The following is a 15,908-nucleotide window of genomic DNA, read 5'->3' on the forward strand; positions in this document are numbered from 1 at the left end:
TTGAAAAATTGATTTTATTGACGTTTCGAATTCCACCTCGGACGTCGTTATCAAAATACAAAATATTAATAGTTAATTACATAAATACCACAAAGAAATAGCTTCAGAACAGTTGTTAATTTTAATTTGTATTTTCAGTAAAATGAATTCGCGTAAAGAACGTTAATTTCTTCAGTGGCTTGCTGAAATTGAAAATTAAGAAAACTTGCTTTTGATCTATGTATATTATTTTTACTTTTGTTTTGTTAAATTAATAAAAAAAATTGGTTTACGAGACTTTCTATAATATGTGAGTACAACCTATTTTATATTTCTACATGTTGACATTCATTCTTCCTCGAAATAAGTCGAACTTATGTAGGTGAGGGCGACGCTCATACGCTTGCAACCACGTCACAATAGAAGACGCGTGTAACGGCGGGTTGAGAGAGCAAATGATGGCCGCGAGCTGCTTGATAACATGAAATATAGAAAGATCAACTTGAAAGTAATGGTCACATAGTAAGGGGAGACCCAGATAATATTCTTCAAGTTATTTTGATGGGTAAAATCGAAGGTCGCAGAGGAATTGGTAGAAAGCAGGCCTCTTGGTTGAAAAATATCAGGGAGTGGACAGTCATCATCAAGACAGAGACAGTTTCTCGCCAACGTCAAGGGGACTTGATAGGGCACGTTAAGAAGAAGAGATAATTTTTGTTGTAACACAAGTTTTGTCATATTCTGTCCATACCAGATAAGATAAACAAAGAAAAAACGTTAAATAAAAAAATAAATATTTGGTGGTCTAATAAGAAGGGAGATAAGAACGGCAAAAAATAAGTGGATAAAGAAACAGTGTGAGGAAATGGAACAGTTACAAAAACAACATTAATGTCAGACTGGTATATTATTTGAAAATAAACTAATAGAAGAACTAAAGTAAATAAAGAAGAAAATTTACACTATTAATTTAATTTAAAAAAAAAGAGAAAAAAACGGGGGGGGGGGGGGGCTAACTTCGTCCCTAATTGTCCTCGGACAATTGTTTTTCTTTCTGAATGTGTATAAAAATTCAGTCTTTCTAAATATGAAAAAATAATTTTTCTACGGGTAACGGTAATCAAATCCTACTTATCAAATAGATATTTCTCAGTAAAATTCAAAGACCAACAATCCAGCCTCTGTCCTATTAACTCCGGAGTTCCGCAAGGTAGTGTTCTCGGACCTCTGCTTTTCTCACTCTACACAGCCGATATACCAGAGTCTCCTAATACTACGATCGCTTCCTTTGCTGATGACGTAGCAATACTAGCAGTAAATGAAGATCACATACAAGCCTCACAAGACCTGCAACACCATCTGGACATACTCAGTGAATGGTACACAAAATGGCGAACTAAAGTAAATAAAACAAAATCATCTCAAATAACGTTTACAAACCGCCACAACACATGCCCACCTGTAAGAATGGAAAATGTACGAATACCAACAGTAACAGAAGCCAAATACCTTGGCCTCCATCTTGACCAACGTCTTACTTGGAAAAAACATATACAGACTAAAAGAAGACAACTAGACTTGAAATTTCGGCAAATGTATTGGCTCCTTGGACGCAGATCAAAACTCAACATCCAAAACAAAATTCTTCTGTATAAAGCAATAATCAAACCTATTTGGTACTACGGACTACACCTCTGGGGCTGTGCAAAGTCAACATCACTGAATATCATTCAAAGATTTCAGTCGAAAGTTCTAAGATCAATAGTGGATGCACCCTGGTATGTAACTAATCAAACACTTCACGAAGACTTAAATATACCTTTCATTAGAGAAGAAATCCATCGAGCCTCGGAATCACAAAACGAGCGTACCATTCACCATGACAACGAATTAGTAAGGGAATTATTTCATAATGGCCCTGTCACAAGGAGACTAGATAGAACCTGGCCTCAGGACCTATTTTAAAACTTTAAACATAAATAGAATAAGATGAGACATCATTGGAAGTCTCTTCTTCATAACCAAAAACATGGAAAAAATTTACTTAATACTCTTTAAATGATGTAGATTGTAAATAAACATAATTACATAAAAAAAAACGGGTAACGGTAAAAGGCTACAGTAGCGATCAACAGGTAGCAACAAACGCGTTCCAAGATTGCGGCTCTAATTTTGAATATTTTGTCGAGATATTTGGCACACATATTCGTAATATGATAAAGAATGGCGATACAGAGCCCAATTTGAAAAATATATTAATATGTGGAAATTACTCTGTAATTAAATACAATATTAAAAAACGAGCCAATTTCCCCCCACCCAATTTCAGAAATATGTTAGTACGTGGAAATTACTCTATAACTAAATAAAATATTGAAAAAAGGAGCCTGTACCGCCATTAAGAAGAAAAAAAAAACTTTCTTCAAATAAACTTTTTTATCCCATGCCTAGATTTTGTGTAATCTTGGAGCTACTAAAAATTTTTATTTCTAACAAGAAATCGAACATATTATAACTAAATAACTAATTAGGCAACATAGAGAAATTATCACTGTCAATTTGACAAACCTGCGTCAGATTTTCTCTAATCTGTTCTGTCATCTTTATCGATATCTGTTCAGTGCAGTAGTGTGTTAATTTAAGAATTCGTTTTTGTTGTTTCATAGGAAAGTAGTGTTAATTGATAGTTAATTTATTATAAATATATTTGTTGTTGTTGTATAAGTTGTTGGCCTCTTTGAAAGAATAGATTGTTGTTAATTGTGAGTTTTAGTTATATGTAGGTAGGTAAGTATATTTTACGTAAAAATATTTAGAATGCAAATGCGAGTATATAAAGTTTTAGGAGGATTTTTTATTCTAAAAATATTATCAATAGTTTAACAAAATGGAAAAAATAAATCAAACGAAAAATAAAGTGAAACCTTCCAAGAAAAAGTCCATTAAAATCCGTGCCAAAATTATGCGAAAATCGAAATTTGTTTCGTTTCACAACAAAAATGATTATTTATTATTGTTTTATTATTAGATATTTCATGCAAATACCTTTCTAAATACTTATCTTAACATAAAATTTTCACCCATTTTGGTTTATTTTTATAAATATCTATTTATTAATAATAAAATCGTTTTCTATTACTTCCATTTAGCGCGACTATGATATTGTCAAAATATTAATCTTAGATAATGTCAAAGATTACCACTGTTGCCAAAGTTTATGATACTATCTCCCGACGTTATATTTTGTTGCTACCTGTTGATCGCTACTGTTTACTCTTAAAAAGTTATTCTAATCGTTTATAAGTAAGCAAAAAATCGACATGTTTTTGAAAAATAATTTTACACCCTTTAAAATTACTTTTTGTCATTTTTTCTAATTAAGTTAATAGTATGAATGTTCTTCTTTCATAAACTGTCCGAAGTATTACTGTAACCTCATAATTTTCTGACTCATAGTGTTGCAAAAAAAAAATGAATTTGGAATAAACAAATTAAATAACTTTTAAACTATTTGACCAATTGCTTTAAGATTTAAAATATAATTTAAGCACAAGAAGTCTCAGAATTCCGTGTAATAGGAAGGTTCTAGCTTAATTTTTACATAAGTTATGAACATTTATAAAATCTCAAAATTTATGACTTATTTTGCAATTTTTTATGCAACAAATAAGGATAGACATATTCAGCGAACGCCATATTGAAGTTTTTTTTATATGATTTATGAGATTCTTATTCTCAAATTTGTTTAGAATGCTTCACTTTTTAGTAATAGCCGAAAAAAGTGAAAATTTACCGTCTTTTGATCTTTTGAAAATCGGCTGCAGGAAACATATAGGTTATTAATATAGATGTCCACACTACTCAAAAAATTTGGTTTCGGCCTGGAGGGGGATGTGTCACGAGAAAAATCTTATTTCTCTGGACTATTCTCAGATCCGGCGATTCGTTGGCTTGCAAATTTTAGAAGCCATGAATGGTGTAATCAGAAGATTACTTCTAATAAAGTTTTATTTTTAATATTGTTAATATTAAAAGTAAAACTTTCGTGCGTATAATTGATCAATTAAAAAAGAGAAAAACGTGAATAATACAAAAAGTTATCAATTTTTTAAATACATCAATTCATACATACATAAATCGCATGTAATAAAAGGTTTAATTGTTATTGCTTAATTATATGATATAATTTCAATAAATCGATTTTAATCATATAATACAACAGTATAAAAAAAGAATCCACTTTAAGAAGTTCCAATACTTCGAAGCATCAGTTAGAAACTTGAGAAGTGAGTACTCCCATAAGATGAAAGTTTATTATATTTTACTTATTGCGGCGATGACAGTTTGTGATGTAAAAGCTTATACATCGGTAATTATGTCCGATGCTGATACAGGTACGACAATGTTGAGATATAGTTTTTTAAGTATATACCCAGTTTTTAAACCCAGTGGAGTAAACTACACTGCGCGTCAGAGAAAACGGGCGCCCCAAAAAATAGGTCATTTTTGATGTCCTGAATTTCTTAAACCAATTGTCCGATTTAAGTGATTTTTTTAATATGTTATAGCATTATTCTTTAACAATATCGCTGTAAAAATATTTTCGCTAGACAGGTAAATTGTCATTGTATATCGGGTGTACCAATCAAACTGTGTTTTTTTCTCAATGTTCAAAAACAACACACTGTGGAATATTTTAGCCTTTATAAAATACTGAAATTAACACCGAACTATATAGCCTCAGGTTTTCTTAACATTCTGTTTTTTTATTCATTCGCTTATGTTGGATAATAAAAAAGTTAGGGACTTTAACAACTAGCCATGTTCTTCATCAATACAGGGTGTTTCTAAATAATTGCAACAAACTTTAAGGGGTAACTCTGTATGAAAAAATAATGACCGTTTACTTTATAAACATATGTTCGCAACTGCTTCGTTTCGGAGATACTGGATGTTGAATTTTTTCTTACAAACTGACGATTTATTTATTGTTCTAAAACCGGTTGAGATATGCAAATGAAATTTGGTAGGTTTTAAGAGGTACTTATTGCGCATTTTTTACATGCAATTAAGAACTTTATATTCACCATTAGCGTGCAAACGGGTCATATAACCCGGTCATATTACCCGTATGCACGCCAATGGTGAATATAAAATTTTTAGTTGTATGTCAGAAAATGCGCAATAACTACCTCTTAAAACCAACCTTTCATTTGTATATCACAACCGGTTTTAGAGCTAATAAATAAATCGTAGTTTGTAAGAAAAAATTCAACATCCCGTATCTCAGAAACGAAGAATTTGCGGACATATGTTTATAAAGCAAACGGTCATTATTTCTTCATGCAGAATTACCCCTTAAAGTTTGTCGCACTTATTTAGAAACACCCTGTATTGATGACGAACATGAGTAGTTGTTAAAAGTACCTAACTTTTTTATTATCCAACATACTCGAATGAATCAAAAAACAGAATGTTAAGAAAACCTGAGACTATAGTTGGGTTTTAATTTCAGTATTTTATAAAGGCTAGAATATTCCAGAGGGTGTCGTGAACATTTAGCAAAAAACAAAGTTTGATTGGTACACCTGGTGTACAATGACAAGTTACCCGTCTAGCAACAATATTATTACAGCGATATTGTTAAAGAATAAGGCTATTTAAAAAATCACTTAAATCGGACAGCAGGTTTAGGAAATTCGAGACATCAAAAATGAACCATTTTTTGGGGCAAACTAAAAATCTAAAAACTAAAGGAATAACACAGAAAACACAAAAAATCGCCGATATAACACATCAAAGAAACATGAAACGTAAATCACGTTTCATGGAAATAAAACACTGCTAAACAAATAGACGTCCGGCCATTTATGAAACTCTCCGAAAATAAAAATGTTTTATGAGCATGAATCACACTCGTTTCATTGGTAGGCCGACTTCAAGATTTGTTTACCTGTGTTTTATTTTCATGAAACGTGTTTTACGTTTCATGTTTCTTTGGTGTGCGGCTTGCCTTAGAGTCTCAAAATTTCATAAATATCAATAGTGTCAAAATTTCATAACACTGGGGTAAATTTTCCTGAGATTGGAACAATTACAAACAAGCATTACAACGCGGTAAATTTGAATTACTCCTATTGGTTCAAAACGCAGCATAGCCAAACATGACATATTTATTACAATAATTACAATTATTCTATCATCTATTCTTATAAAAGTCTAATGTGACACGTCGTGCAGTTTGTCTAGGACGGTACCTATCTTCAAGATCATTTTATTATTTATTTATTATTTATATTTTAAACAAATTATATAGGCCCCTCTTTCTGCAATCCTGAACGCCGGAGGGAGTGTAGTGGTCGACGTGAATTTTGATCTTTCACACTACAAGAAGAACTCACGGTTGCTTTAATAAGGTGTAATTAATTTTCTGTGATATTCTGTTAAAATAATCTTTAAACTTAATAGTGGAGTCACTGAAGGTGGATATGAGCTATTACCTCCGATTTCGTTGAACCTCCCTCGATTTGCATGAAAATTGGTGAGTGGTTAGAGGATATCTCAAGGAACAAAGGTGACATGGAGCAAACTTGCGCTTTTACGCTGGTTGTGGATGCCACCCCTTCTCGGGGTGAAAATTATTTTATTAAAATTAACTCCATAATTCGATAGAGGGACAAATTTCAAGCAAAATTTGTTATATAAAGTTATTAAAATAAATCAAAACTTTATGAGTTATTAAAGATCAAAGATTTTAATTTTTATTGAAAAAAATTAATGTTTTTAACCAATTTTTCATCAATAACTCAAAAAGTGTAAGTTTTTACAAAAAAGTTATTATTATCAAAATTAAAGCTAATAAAAAATGAAATAAACCCCTTACTAGAAAAACCTTTTAATGTTAACTAAAAGTGAGTTATAGGTAATTGAATGTATATTTTTTTCGGCGAGTAAAAAACTCATAAGTATTCAAGCTGAAATAACGGGAAATTGATGCATTTTATAACATAAACTTATTAAACATTTTTTGTCAAAGTACTTAAAAATATATATCAAATGAGCCCCCCAACATGTTGATAGCGTTAAAATTTTTTCCAAAAAATGTTATTGTTTTTTTTTAATAACTCCGTTCGTGTTTACGATAAAGTTCATCTAAAAACTGTTTGAAAGTTAATTCAAAGTGGTATTTAAGCACGTTGAACCTAATCTTTTAAACCCCTTACTTTTTTAAAAATAAAAGGTTAAATGACCCCGGTTGCATGGTTCCCACCAATGTGGGAGATATGTATTCTTTGGTTCCCACAGCAAAATTTAAGATTTAAACGTTTCTATCTCGGTTATTTTTTACCCTATAGAAATAGTAAAACAGGTAAAATATTTGGCACAGAAAAAACTAAAATTTGGTTATATATAATTTTTTACGTATATGGAGTATTTTTGGAGTTATTATCAAAAGAATATGAGAATTACAATAATTTTAAAAATTATGATTTTTTAAATTATATTTTTTTTCAATAATATGCATTCTAAACCGGTCAAAATTATCGAAAACATTAATTATGCTAATATAAAGTTCTTGTAAGGATTACTATAAATTTTAATTTTTATGGAAATGGCATATGTTTTATTTTTCACTTTTTCCTAAAAAATTCGAAACGGTTCTTTTATTTTCATTATAACTTGCTTAATTTTGACGCTATTACCTTGTTCTGAAGCTCATTTGATAGGTATTCCGAAGTACTTTGACAAATATTTAGCAGGAATATTTTATACATTGCATCGTTTTCCCGTTATTTAAGCTTGAATACTTAGATTTGAGTACTCGTCGAAAAAAAAAATACACATTCAATTGCCAATAACTCACTTTAAACTAACATTAGTTTAGTTCTTTATGTGAGGAATGTATTAAATTTTTTACTATCTTTAATATCAGTAATAATAACTTTTTTGTAAAAGCTTATAGTTTTTGATTTATACGTGAAAAACCGATTTAAAACATGCATTTTTTTACGAAAAAATAAAATCTTTGGTCTTTAATAACTCAAAAAGTGTTGATTTATTTTAATAACTTTATATAACAAATTTTGCTTATAATTTGTCCCTCTATCGACTTATGGTATTATTTTTAATAAAATAATTTTCACCCCCGAGAAGGGGTGGCATCCACCCCCAGGGTAAAAGCACAAGTTGGCATCATGTCACCTTTGTTCCTTGAGGTATCCTCTAATTACTCACCAATTTTCATAAAAAATCGATGGAGGTTCAACGAAATCGGAGGTGAAAACCTTCAGTGACTGCACTATAAATAAAATTCTATATTTCCCCTTCTCCCAAGGCTTCATTGGATCATTTGGTAATTTGGTATAAGGTATTTGGTATAATTACTAGGTCTTTAAATTTGTCCTCTTTAAGTGAATTAATATAAATATAAAGGAACGTATTTCTATATTTCAGAGGATCTTGGTGACTGCTACACAACTATCGATGGTATAGGTGCCCTAAAAAGTGGAGTAGAGAAGCAAAAAGAAGGAGAGTGTGCTGTAGTATGGTGTTCAGATAATAGAGAAATACAGGAAAATGGGTAATGATATCTTAAGGGAAGGGTATGGTTTGAAATCAACATTTCAAGCACATTTTTGTGATTTATTTTAAAACTATGGTACTATTATTTTATTTTTAAATTAAATGCATGAACGTGTTCATGCATGAACGTGTGAAAGTAGAATTCAAAGAATATTCATAAAAAAATTTAAAGAAAAATATTGAAAAAGAAGCCAACGGTGGCAAATTTTTACAGAAACCTCAAAAAAATTGATTTTTGGTGGACATCAGAACTCGCCACTAAATCATGTGAAATAAAAAATTTAAAAAGAAGGTGAAAATCGGAATTTGTTTCCGACTTAAGAAATCTTTTAGATTATTAAATCTTTTAGGTTTCTCGTTGCTTTTTTGTATTAGTTAAATTATTATGAAAGTTGTATAGGTAACTAATTGATTTTTATTTTAGGTGTGGTGTTGTAGGAACTGAACCTCCCTGTACAATATTGCCAGAAGACTTATCGAAGCCATACCCATACTGTTGCGAAAGTGTATCGTGTCCTCCTGACGCTAAATAATTTCAGTCAGAAATCGTTACCTATACTAAAACCACAATAAAGATGCACTAGGAATAAACAAACCAAGACACGAGACACGTTAAATGTTACTAGGAGCTATCTATCTATTTACGGGTACAATTGCACAATAATTATTCAATTGTTAACAACATCTTGCCGTATTCCCGTCATCCTTTGCCAAGCCCCTCTGTCCAAGGCATCTTGGAGAAACCTTGTACCCTGTAAACGTACCTCTATCCTACCATATATTGGCTATTAATACAGGGGGGTTCGTTAAGAGGGGTCCGAAAAAAAATCTATCCTTAGAAAAACTCGAAATCGTCAGATTAAGATAAGGTAAGTTAACAGGTTGACGGACAGTGCGTCAAATGTATAAGCAAGTGTTGTGACATTATATTTATTTTGCAAAGAGAATCAGGAAATTCTGAATTTCTTTTAGCGCTTATAGTTTATGGAAACAATAAGTTTTTTGTTGTAAACATGTGGATAACGACCATGGAAGTAGTGTCACATTTCATATGCATCTGTAGATGTAATATGACATCTTTTGACACCGATTATTTGCCACAACTCGATATTTTAAAAATGTCGTCTATAGACGTTGTCTCACATTACATCAATAGAAATTAGACGTCTATAGACGTTCTGTCCGTCAACGTGTTAAGTACATGCAAAACAGTGTATATGTAAAAAATCTTACGATTCGAGCAGGGCGTACGGAAATGGATGAGTCACAAAGTCACAAAATGAACGTCAGATCGAAAAACTAAAAAATACGTGTAGTCGAGGAAATGAAGCATTTTGGCTCGCAATTTTTTCGTCCAGCATGGATTTACTTGAAATTTTCACAGAAGGTAGGGAATAGTCCAATGATCATTTTCTATATCATGCTGCTGTACGCTAAAACCTTGAGGGCAGTTGCCACCCCATCTCGGGGGTGGGAATTTTTTATTACATTTTAACCATGTAAATCGATGTAAAAGGCGATTTTAAGAAAAAAATGTTTTTTACTTTTTTTCGTAAACTCATATTTTTCGAGTTATTCGTGGTTGAAAGTAACAGTTTTTCACCGGAAAAATCGACTTTTTTAAAGGGTTTTTTGAGAATAACTCAAAAAATATGCATTTAATCAAAAAAACTGTAGATATAAAAATTGTATCTTTTAGTATCACAAACATAACTGTTTTTCTACAATATTTTTACGACCAATACAAACCGAGATACGGCATGTTAAAGGTTAGCTTTTTTCGTAAAATGCATAATTCGAAATAATGAAAGCCAAATAACGGGAAAACGTTGAATTTTTCCAGGAATATTTACATGATATTTTTTCAAGCATACAATAAGATCTTTCAAGAAAAATAATAAAAAGTTTCTAGCATAAATATTGAGCAACTTATGATCAAAAAAAAAGTCGGTACCTATTTTTCTCTAAGAAAAAAACAGTCAAAACAACCCCATAACTACCCTCGTAACTAAAAATTGGTCTTCGCCTTTCTGTAATTCCTTTTATGTTTATATTATGAATACACCCAAGAAGTTTGACCTATTCAAAAGGCCTAATTTTAGAAAAATTGGAGTTTAAAGAAAAATTGATTTTTTGCAATTTTGCATTTTTTATCATTTTCTTCAAAATATCTCGGAAAATACTAGAGATACAAAAAAAAATGATAGGCTACTAAATTGTAGTTTTTTTATTAGCTAAAATTTTTTATGCATAGATTTTCATTACAGTGAACAGTTAGCAAGATATAGCTGTTTAAAACATCTATTTACGAACAAAAATCCCCTTATTCGAGCCCTTTAAACACACCTCAATTAAAAATTAAGGGATCTTACGAAATTTAATTTACACAGTCTTATTACTCTTCAAAAATCCTACAAAACTATTATTAAAAAAACTTTTTATCGCCAAAAATGAAGAAGGTATGTTTATAAAACTAATTTTTTTTCGAAAAATTCGATTAGTCCCCTTATTTTCGATTATTTTCAATGTACCTATATAATACCACAGAGCCGGTTCGTATACTGAATGACTAAAAAACTATTTGTATGTGTATTTTTATATATTTGTAAATTCGTATTTTTGTGTAAATAAATGTTTTTGTAATTCTTTAATTCTACTTGTTTTTCTGTATCGATCTATTAAATTGTCTACTTATAAAAATTGCAATGTTATTACGGGTGGTTTTTAAGGGTTGAAGTATTATGATATTATATCCTAAAGCATAAAACAATCATTATTTAACCAGTCAAAACCAAATTTTACCTATATTAAAGTTTACAATGTTTTTACATAATTTTTGACAATAAGGGTAGTTTACACCCCTAAAAATAATCAACGCCCTTGAGCATGATATAGAATATGAAGTACAGGGTAAGATGATCCTAACCCTAAATTTTTATGTAAATTGATGCAAGCCGAAATTATTCTTTTAGGATAAGTAAACTTTTCATATATAGCTTCAACAAGGGTGCTTTTAAGGGTTGAAATATTGTGATATTATATCTTAAAGCACAAAACAATCATTATCTAACTAATAAGAAGCAAATGTTGACAATATTAAAGTATAAAATGTTATATTATAATTTTTTACAATTAGGGGTTGTTCTCACCCTTAAAAAACCAAAAGCGTACAACGGCTCAATATAGAAAATGAACTAGATGGTGAAATGAGCCTAATCCCAAATTTTTGTACAAATCTATGCTGGACGAAAAAATTGCGAGGTTTTGCCATTTTTCCAGCTTCATTTCCTCGACTAGTGTTCAATATTTTTCCAAAATCTATCGAATGATACCAAACACGACCTCCCACGGAGAGGGGTTAAATTGAAAATTTTAAATACGAACCCCGCGATATACCCCGCGTAAATTGCGGTCATACATCGATCTCCTGACGCTCTCATTTCATGACCTTCACGGTCTACCCCGCTTTCTTCCTCCTGGTGCTCTCCACTGAAATATTTGTTTAGGCCAACGTTCTTCAGGCATTCTTGATCTTAACAGGTGTCCAAACCATTTCAATGATCTTCTTTCTATTCTATCTACTACCGTTTCCTCAGCGTTCATTCTTGTTTTTACTTCTTCGTTATTTTCCTTTCCCATCTTGAAATTCTTGCACTTCTTATATAGTCCATTTCAACGGCTAGTAGCCTTCTTTTCAGATCTGCGTTGAGAGTCCATACTTCCGAGTCATAACACAATACCGACTCCATTATTGCTCTGCCCGCCCATTTCTTGTTTTTATTAAAAATATTCTTATCCCACCAAAATGAATTCAAACTTCCCACAATTTGCCTGCCTTTTCAGATTCTCTGCCTTATCTCTGCTCCCTCCAATCCGGTCTTGTCAAACAATGCTCCCAGGTATTTAAATGTTTCCACTCTGTTTTTGTTACACTCACTGCAGTCCCCACTTTTGATACTCATGATACAACCTCATGATACAACCTTGTAAATCATAATTTGGGATTTACAATGTATATACATTGTACATCATTACATATTTGGTAGTGCTCCTTTTAACAACCTTTTCACGATCTAGAATTTATGATGATGAAAAGGTTGTTAGAAGGAGCACTCCCTAATTATTTACAATGTATATACATTGTAAATTCCAAATCACGATTTAGAAAGTTTATACATTTTAAATCATGATTCGGCAGTGCTTCTCATAATATTCAATGTGTCTTGGTTTGTTTATTTCCAGTGCATCTTTTTTGTGATTTTAGTATAACTAAGAAGCATGCTTTTACCTAAGTTTTAAATTCAAGACGTTCCTATATTGCAATTAAAAGTTTCAAAGCTTTCACTTGTTTAGTTTGAATCACTATTTGATTAGTAGCTAGAAGGTAGGGAAATTAAGAGTGATGTAGTCTTTCTAACAGAAACCAAAAAGAAAGGTGAAGGATCAGAAAATCTAGGACAACAAGGGTTCTCACTACTAATACGTAAGAGTTTGAGGGAGCACAACCACGTCTTGGAATGCAACAAGTCCCAAATTGATAAAAGTTACCATATCTACCCAGAGTCAAAAAATACCGACACTAGGAGTTTACGAAGTGAACGATGACGCTACCACTAGCATAAAAGATTAATTCTACCAACAATTAAATTATGAAATTGTAAAAATTGCAAATAGAAATAATTCTTACGATGCCACATAATCTCAAAAACGGCCAGAAACTGCTATTCATGCACGTTTAGGTTAGGATATCTCAGAAACCAGAGCCAATTTGGAGCTCAGATGTAAGATTTAAGCCAGCCTTCTGGAATCTTCCCAGACGACTGGCTTAAATCGACATTTATATACCCAAGAAAAATAAAGCAAATAGATGCTCACAGTTCAGATTAATGAGCCATTTTCTGAAAATTTTACTCAAAATTGTAATCAACGTATATACAGAGAATTATATAACGTATATACAGAGAGTATATACAACGTATGTAAGAGAAACCTGAGCGACAATCAGTTTGGATTTCGTATGGGGCTTGGTACGAGGGAGACATTATTTGGCCTCCAGATATTACTACAAAAATGCCGAGATCACCGAAAAGACGTGTTTCTCTATTTTATCGACTACGAAAAAGCGTTTGATCGAGTAAAACACACAGAACTCATAGAAACCTTAACGCAACATGGTATAGACCATAACAATGTGGCCCTTATTAAAAACCTATATTGGAATCAAATGGCGTCAATCAAAATAGACAATCTTCTAACAGCAGAAAAGTCAATAAAAAGAGTTCGTCAGAGCAGTGTACTTTCCCCACTATTACTTAATATATATTCAGAAAATATCTTTCAAACTGCCCTCGAAAATATTGAAGAAGAAATACAAATCAACGGAGAATACGTAAACAACTTAAGATACGCAAACGACACCGTTATTCATGCGAATAGTCCTGAGGGTTTGCAACGACTTTTAAATGTCATAACCAGAGAGGGAGATAGCTTGGGGCTGAATATAAACACAAATAAAACAAAAGTAACGGCTGTTAAACGGGCATCAAATACTGACATTTAGACAAGGCGGAACGGCGGGTTCGTTGGGAAAAATATTCCCATGAGATATTTTTGCATAATCACATTCGTGAGACATCCCAGAATAAGGTTCAAGAAGTCGCCCACGAGAAAAGTGGGCCAATTTTTTTTAACAATTTTTTTTAATCAAATTGCAAAAATCAATATTTTGGCCCGGACTTTTTTTAGGTTTATTGGACCATTCTGGACAAAAAAGGTCTCTTATAAGTTTTCTCTAAAGTTGATCTTTTTCGAGTTATAAACAAGTTAAAATTTGAAAAACGCGAAAATGGCCATTTTTAAGGCTTAATAACTCGGTCAAAAATTATTATTTTGAAAGTCAGAAAGTGACTAAATCAAAGTTTAAAGTCGCCGTTACATGATCCTGAAGAAATCTGTGTCATTAATTTACTACTAAGCTGTTATTTTTAATTAATAACAATAAGTGGTTGTATCGTGTTGACGCTGCTGTAAATGTGAGTGCGAGTAAGATGCACAATTGGACTGCTGGAATAGCTTCTCTCTCGCACTCAGCCTTTACAGCCCCGCACACGTGCATGGCGCTTATTATTATTACTTAAAAATAACAGCTTAGTAATAAAATAATGACAAAAATTTCTTCAGGATCTTGTAGGGGGGGCTTCAAACTTTGATTTAGTCATATATTGACTTTCATAATAATAACTTTTAACCGAGTTATTAAGCCTTGAAAATCGCCATTTTTCGTTTTTTTTCAATTTTAAATTGCTTATAAGTCGAAAACGATCAACTTTAGAGAAAAATTATAAGAGACCTTTTTTGTCCAGAATGGTCCAAAAAATTAAAGAAAAAATTGTTCGGGCCAAAAATATTGATTCTTGCAATTTGATTAAAAAAATTGTTAAAAAAAATTGGCCCACTTTTCACTTGGGCGACTTCTTGAACCTTATTCTGGGATGTCTCACGAATGTGATTATGCAAAAAAAATCTCATGGGAATATTTTCCCTTCGAACCCGCCGTTTTCGCCTTGTCTAATTAATATTCGTAGCTATAATAGATAGAACCCGTACGAAGATTTCAGTATCTTGGTTGCTGGTTAACAAACGATGTTGACTACGAGGTCCAAGTACTTGCTCGTATAGAGTATGCTAGGTCCGCTTTTCAAAGAATAAAAAAATTCCTAATAACTCTACCTTATCTTTGGATATCCAATACCAACGCACGTGACCAACAACGAGGTGCTGAGAAGAATGGGGACTGAGAGAGAACTCATAAATATTGTAAAAAACATAAAACTAGTAATCTAGGACACATTTACAGAGGAGAAAGATACAACTTTTTATGACTCATATTGGAAGGGAAAGTGGAAGGAAGAAGAGGTCCAGGAAGAAGAAAACGCTCCTGACCGCGAAACCGGAGACAGCGAAAAAATTATAACACGTTTATGATATCGCATATAAACATATTATTAATTTAGCAATTAAACGACCTAATCTTAATTACACAAGACAACATCTTAAATATGAGGTCAAATGTCAAGAAAACCAGAAAATGAAAGTCCAATCATATGAGACACAACAGTTGCAGCAGAATAATTACTGAGAAGAGACCAATTCCACATTAAAAATGAAGATTTATTTTATTTTACCGATTGTTGCAATTACATTTTTTGAAGTACAAGCTTGGGTAGGAACACTAAGGTCTGATCCTGGTACAGGTACGCTAACTTTAAGATAGACATGTTACGCAGTTTCTAGATATATCTCTACATAATAAGAACACATTCTTTCTTCTCTAACTTATGTGATAC

General features: G+C 31.9%; 3 protein-coding genes across 6 annotated transcripts in view; 2 read left to right on the forward strand and 1 right to left on the reverse strand.

The window, feature by feature from the left end:
• LOC114326950 (uncharacterized) overlaps positions 1 to 15,908 on the reverse strand; it is a 308,181-nt gene that overhangs the window by 115,936 nt on the left and 176,337 nt on the right. The window lies entirely within an intron of this gene.
• Positions 4,203 to 12,906, forward strand: LOC114326952 (uncharacterized). The gene is made up of 3 exons (XM_028275438.2): positions 4,203 to 4,373; positions 8,434 to 8,560; positions 8,987 to 12,906. Exons 1-3 carry the CDS (start codon positions 4,283 to 4,285, stop codon positions 9,093 to 9,095), a joined length of 327 nt encoding a protein of 108 aa, XP_028131239.1. The 5' UTR covers positions 4,203 to 4,282; the 3' UTR covers positions 9,096 to 12,906.
• LOC114326951 (uncharacterized) overlaps positions 15,626 to 15,908 on the forward strand; it is a 39,105-nt gene continuing 38,822 nt past the window's right edge. The window contains exon 1 of one of the 2 annotated variants that reach the window (XM_028275435.2): positions 15,626 to 15,815. In XM_028275435.2, the coding sequence (XP_028131236.2) occupies positions 15,725 to 15,815 (91 nt within the window). In that variant the 5' untranslated portion in view covers positions 15,626 to 15,724. The remainder of the gene's footprint in view (positions 15,816 to 15,908) is intronic. The other variant, XM_050658547.1, reaches the window with a different exon arrangement.

Source organism: Diabrotica virgifera, chromosome 1, assembly GCF_917563875.1.
Source record: "Diabrotica virgifera virgifera chromosome 1, PGI_DIABVI_V3a".
Taxonomy (NCBI): Eukaryota; Metazoa; Arthropoda; class Insecta; order Coleoptera; family Chrysomelidae; genus Diabrotica; species Diabrotica virgifera.

Excerpts from the sequence above, each read along its gene's own strand:
- LOC114326952 (XM_028275438.2), top strand. The coding sequence starts at position 4,283 with ATGAAAGTTTATTATATTTTACTTATTGCGGCGATGACAGTTTGTGAT. Across the intron at positions 4,374-8,433 it reads TATGTCCGATGCTGATACAG|AGGATCTTGGTGACTGCTAC; the intron begins GTACGACAATGT and ends TCTATATTTCAG. Across the intron at positions 8,561-8,986 it reads AGAGAAATACAGGAAAATGG|GTGTGGTGTTGTAGGAACTG; the intron begins GTAATGATATCT and ends TTTTTATTTTAG.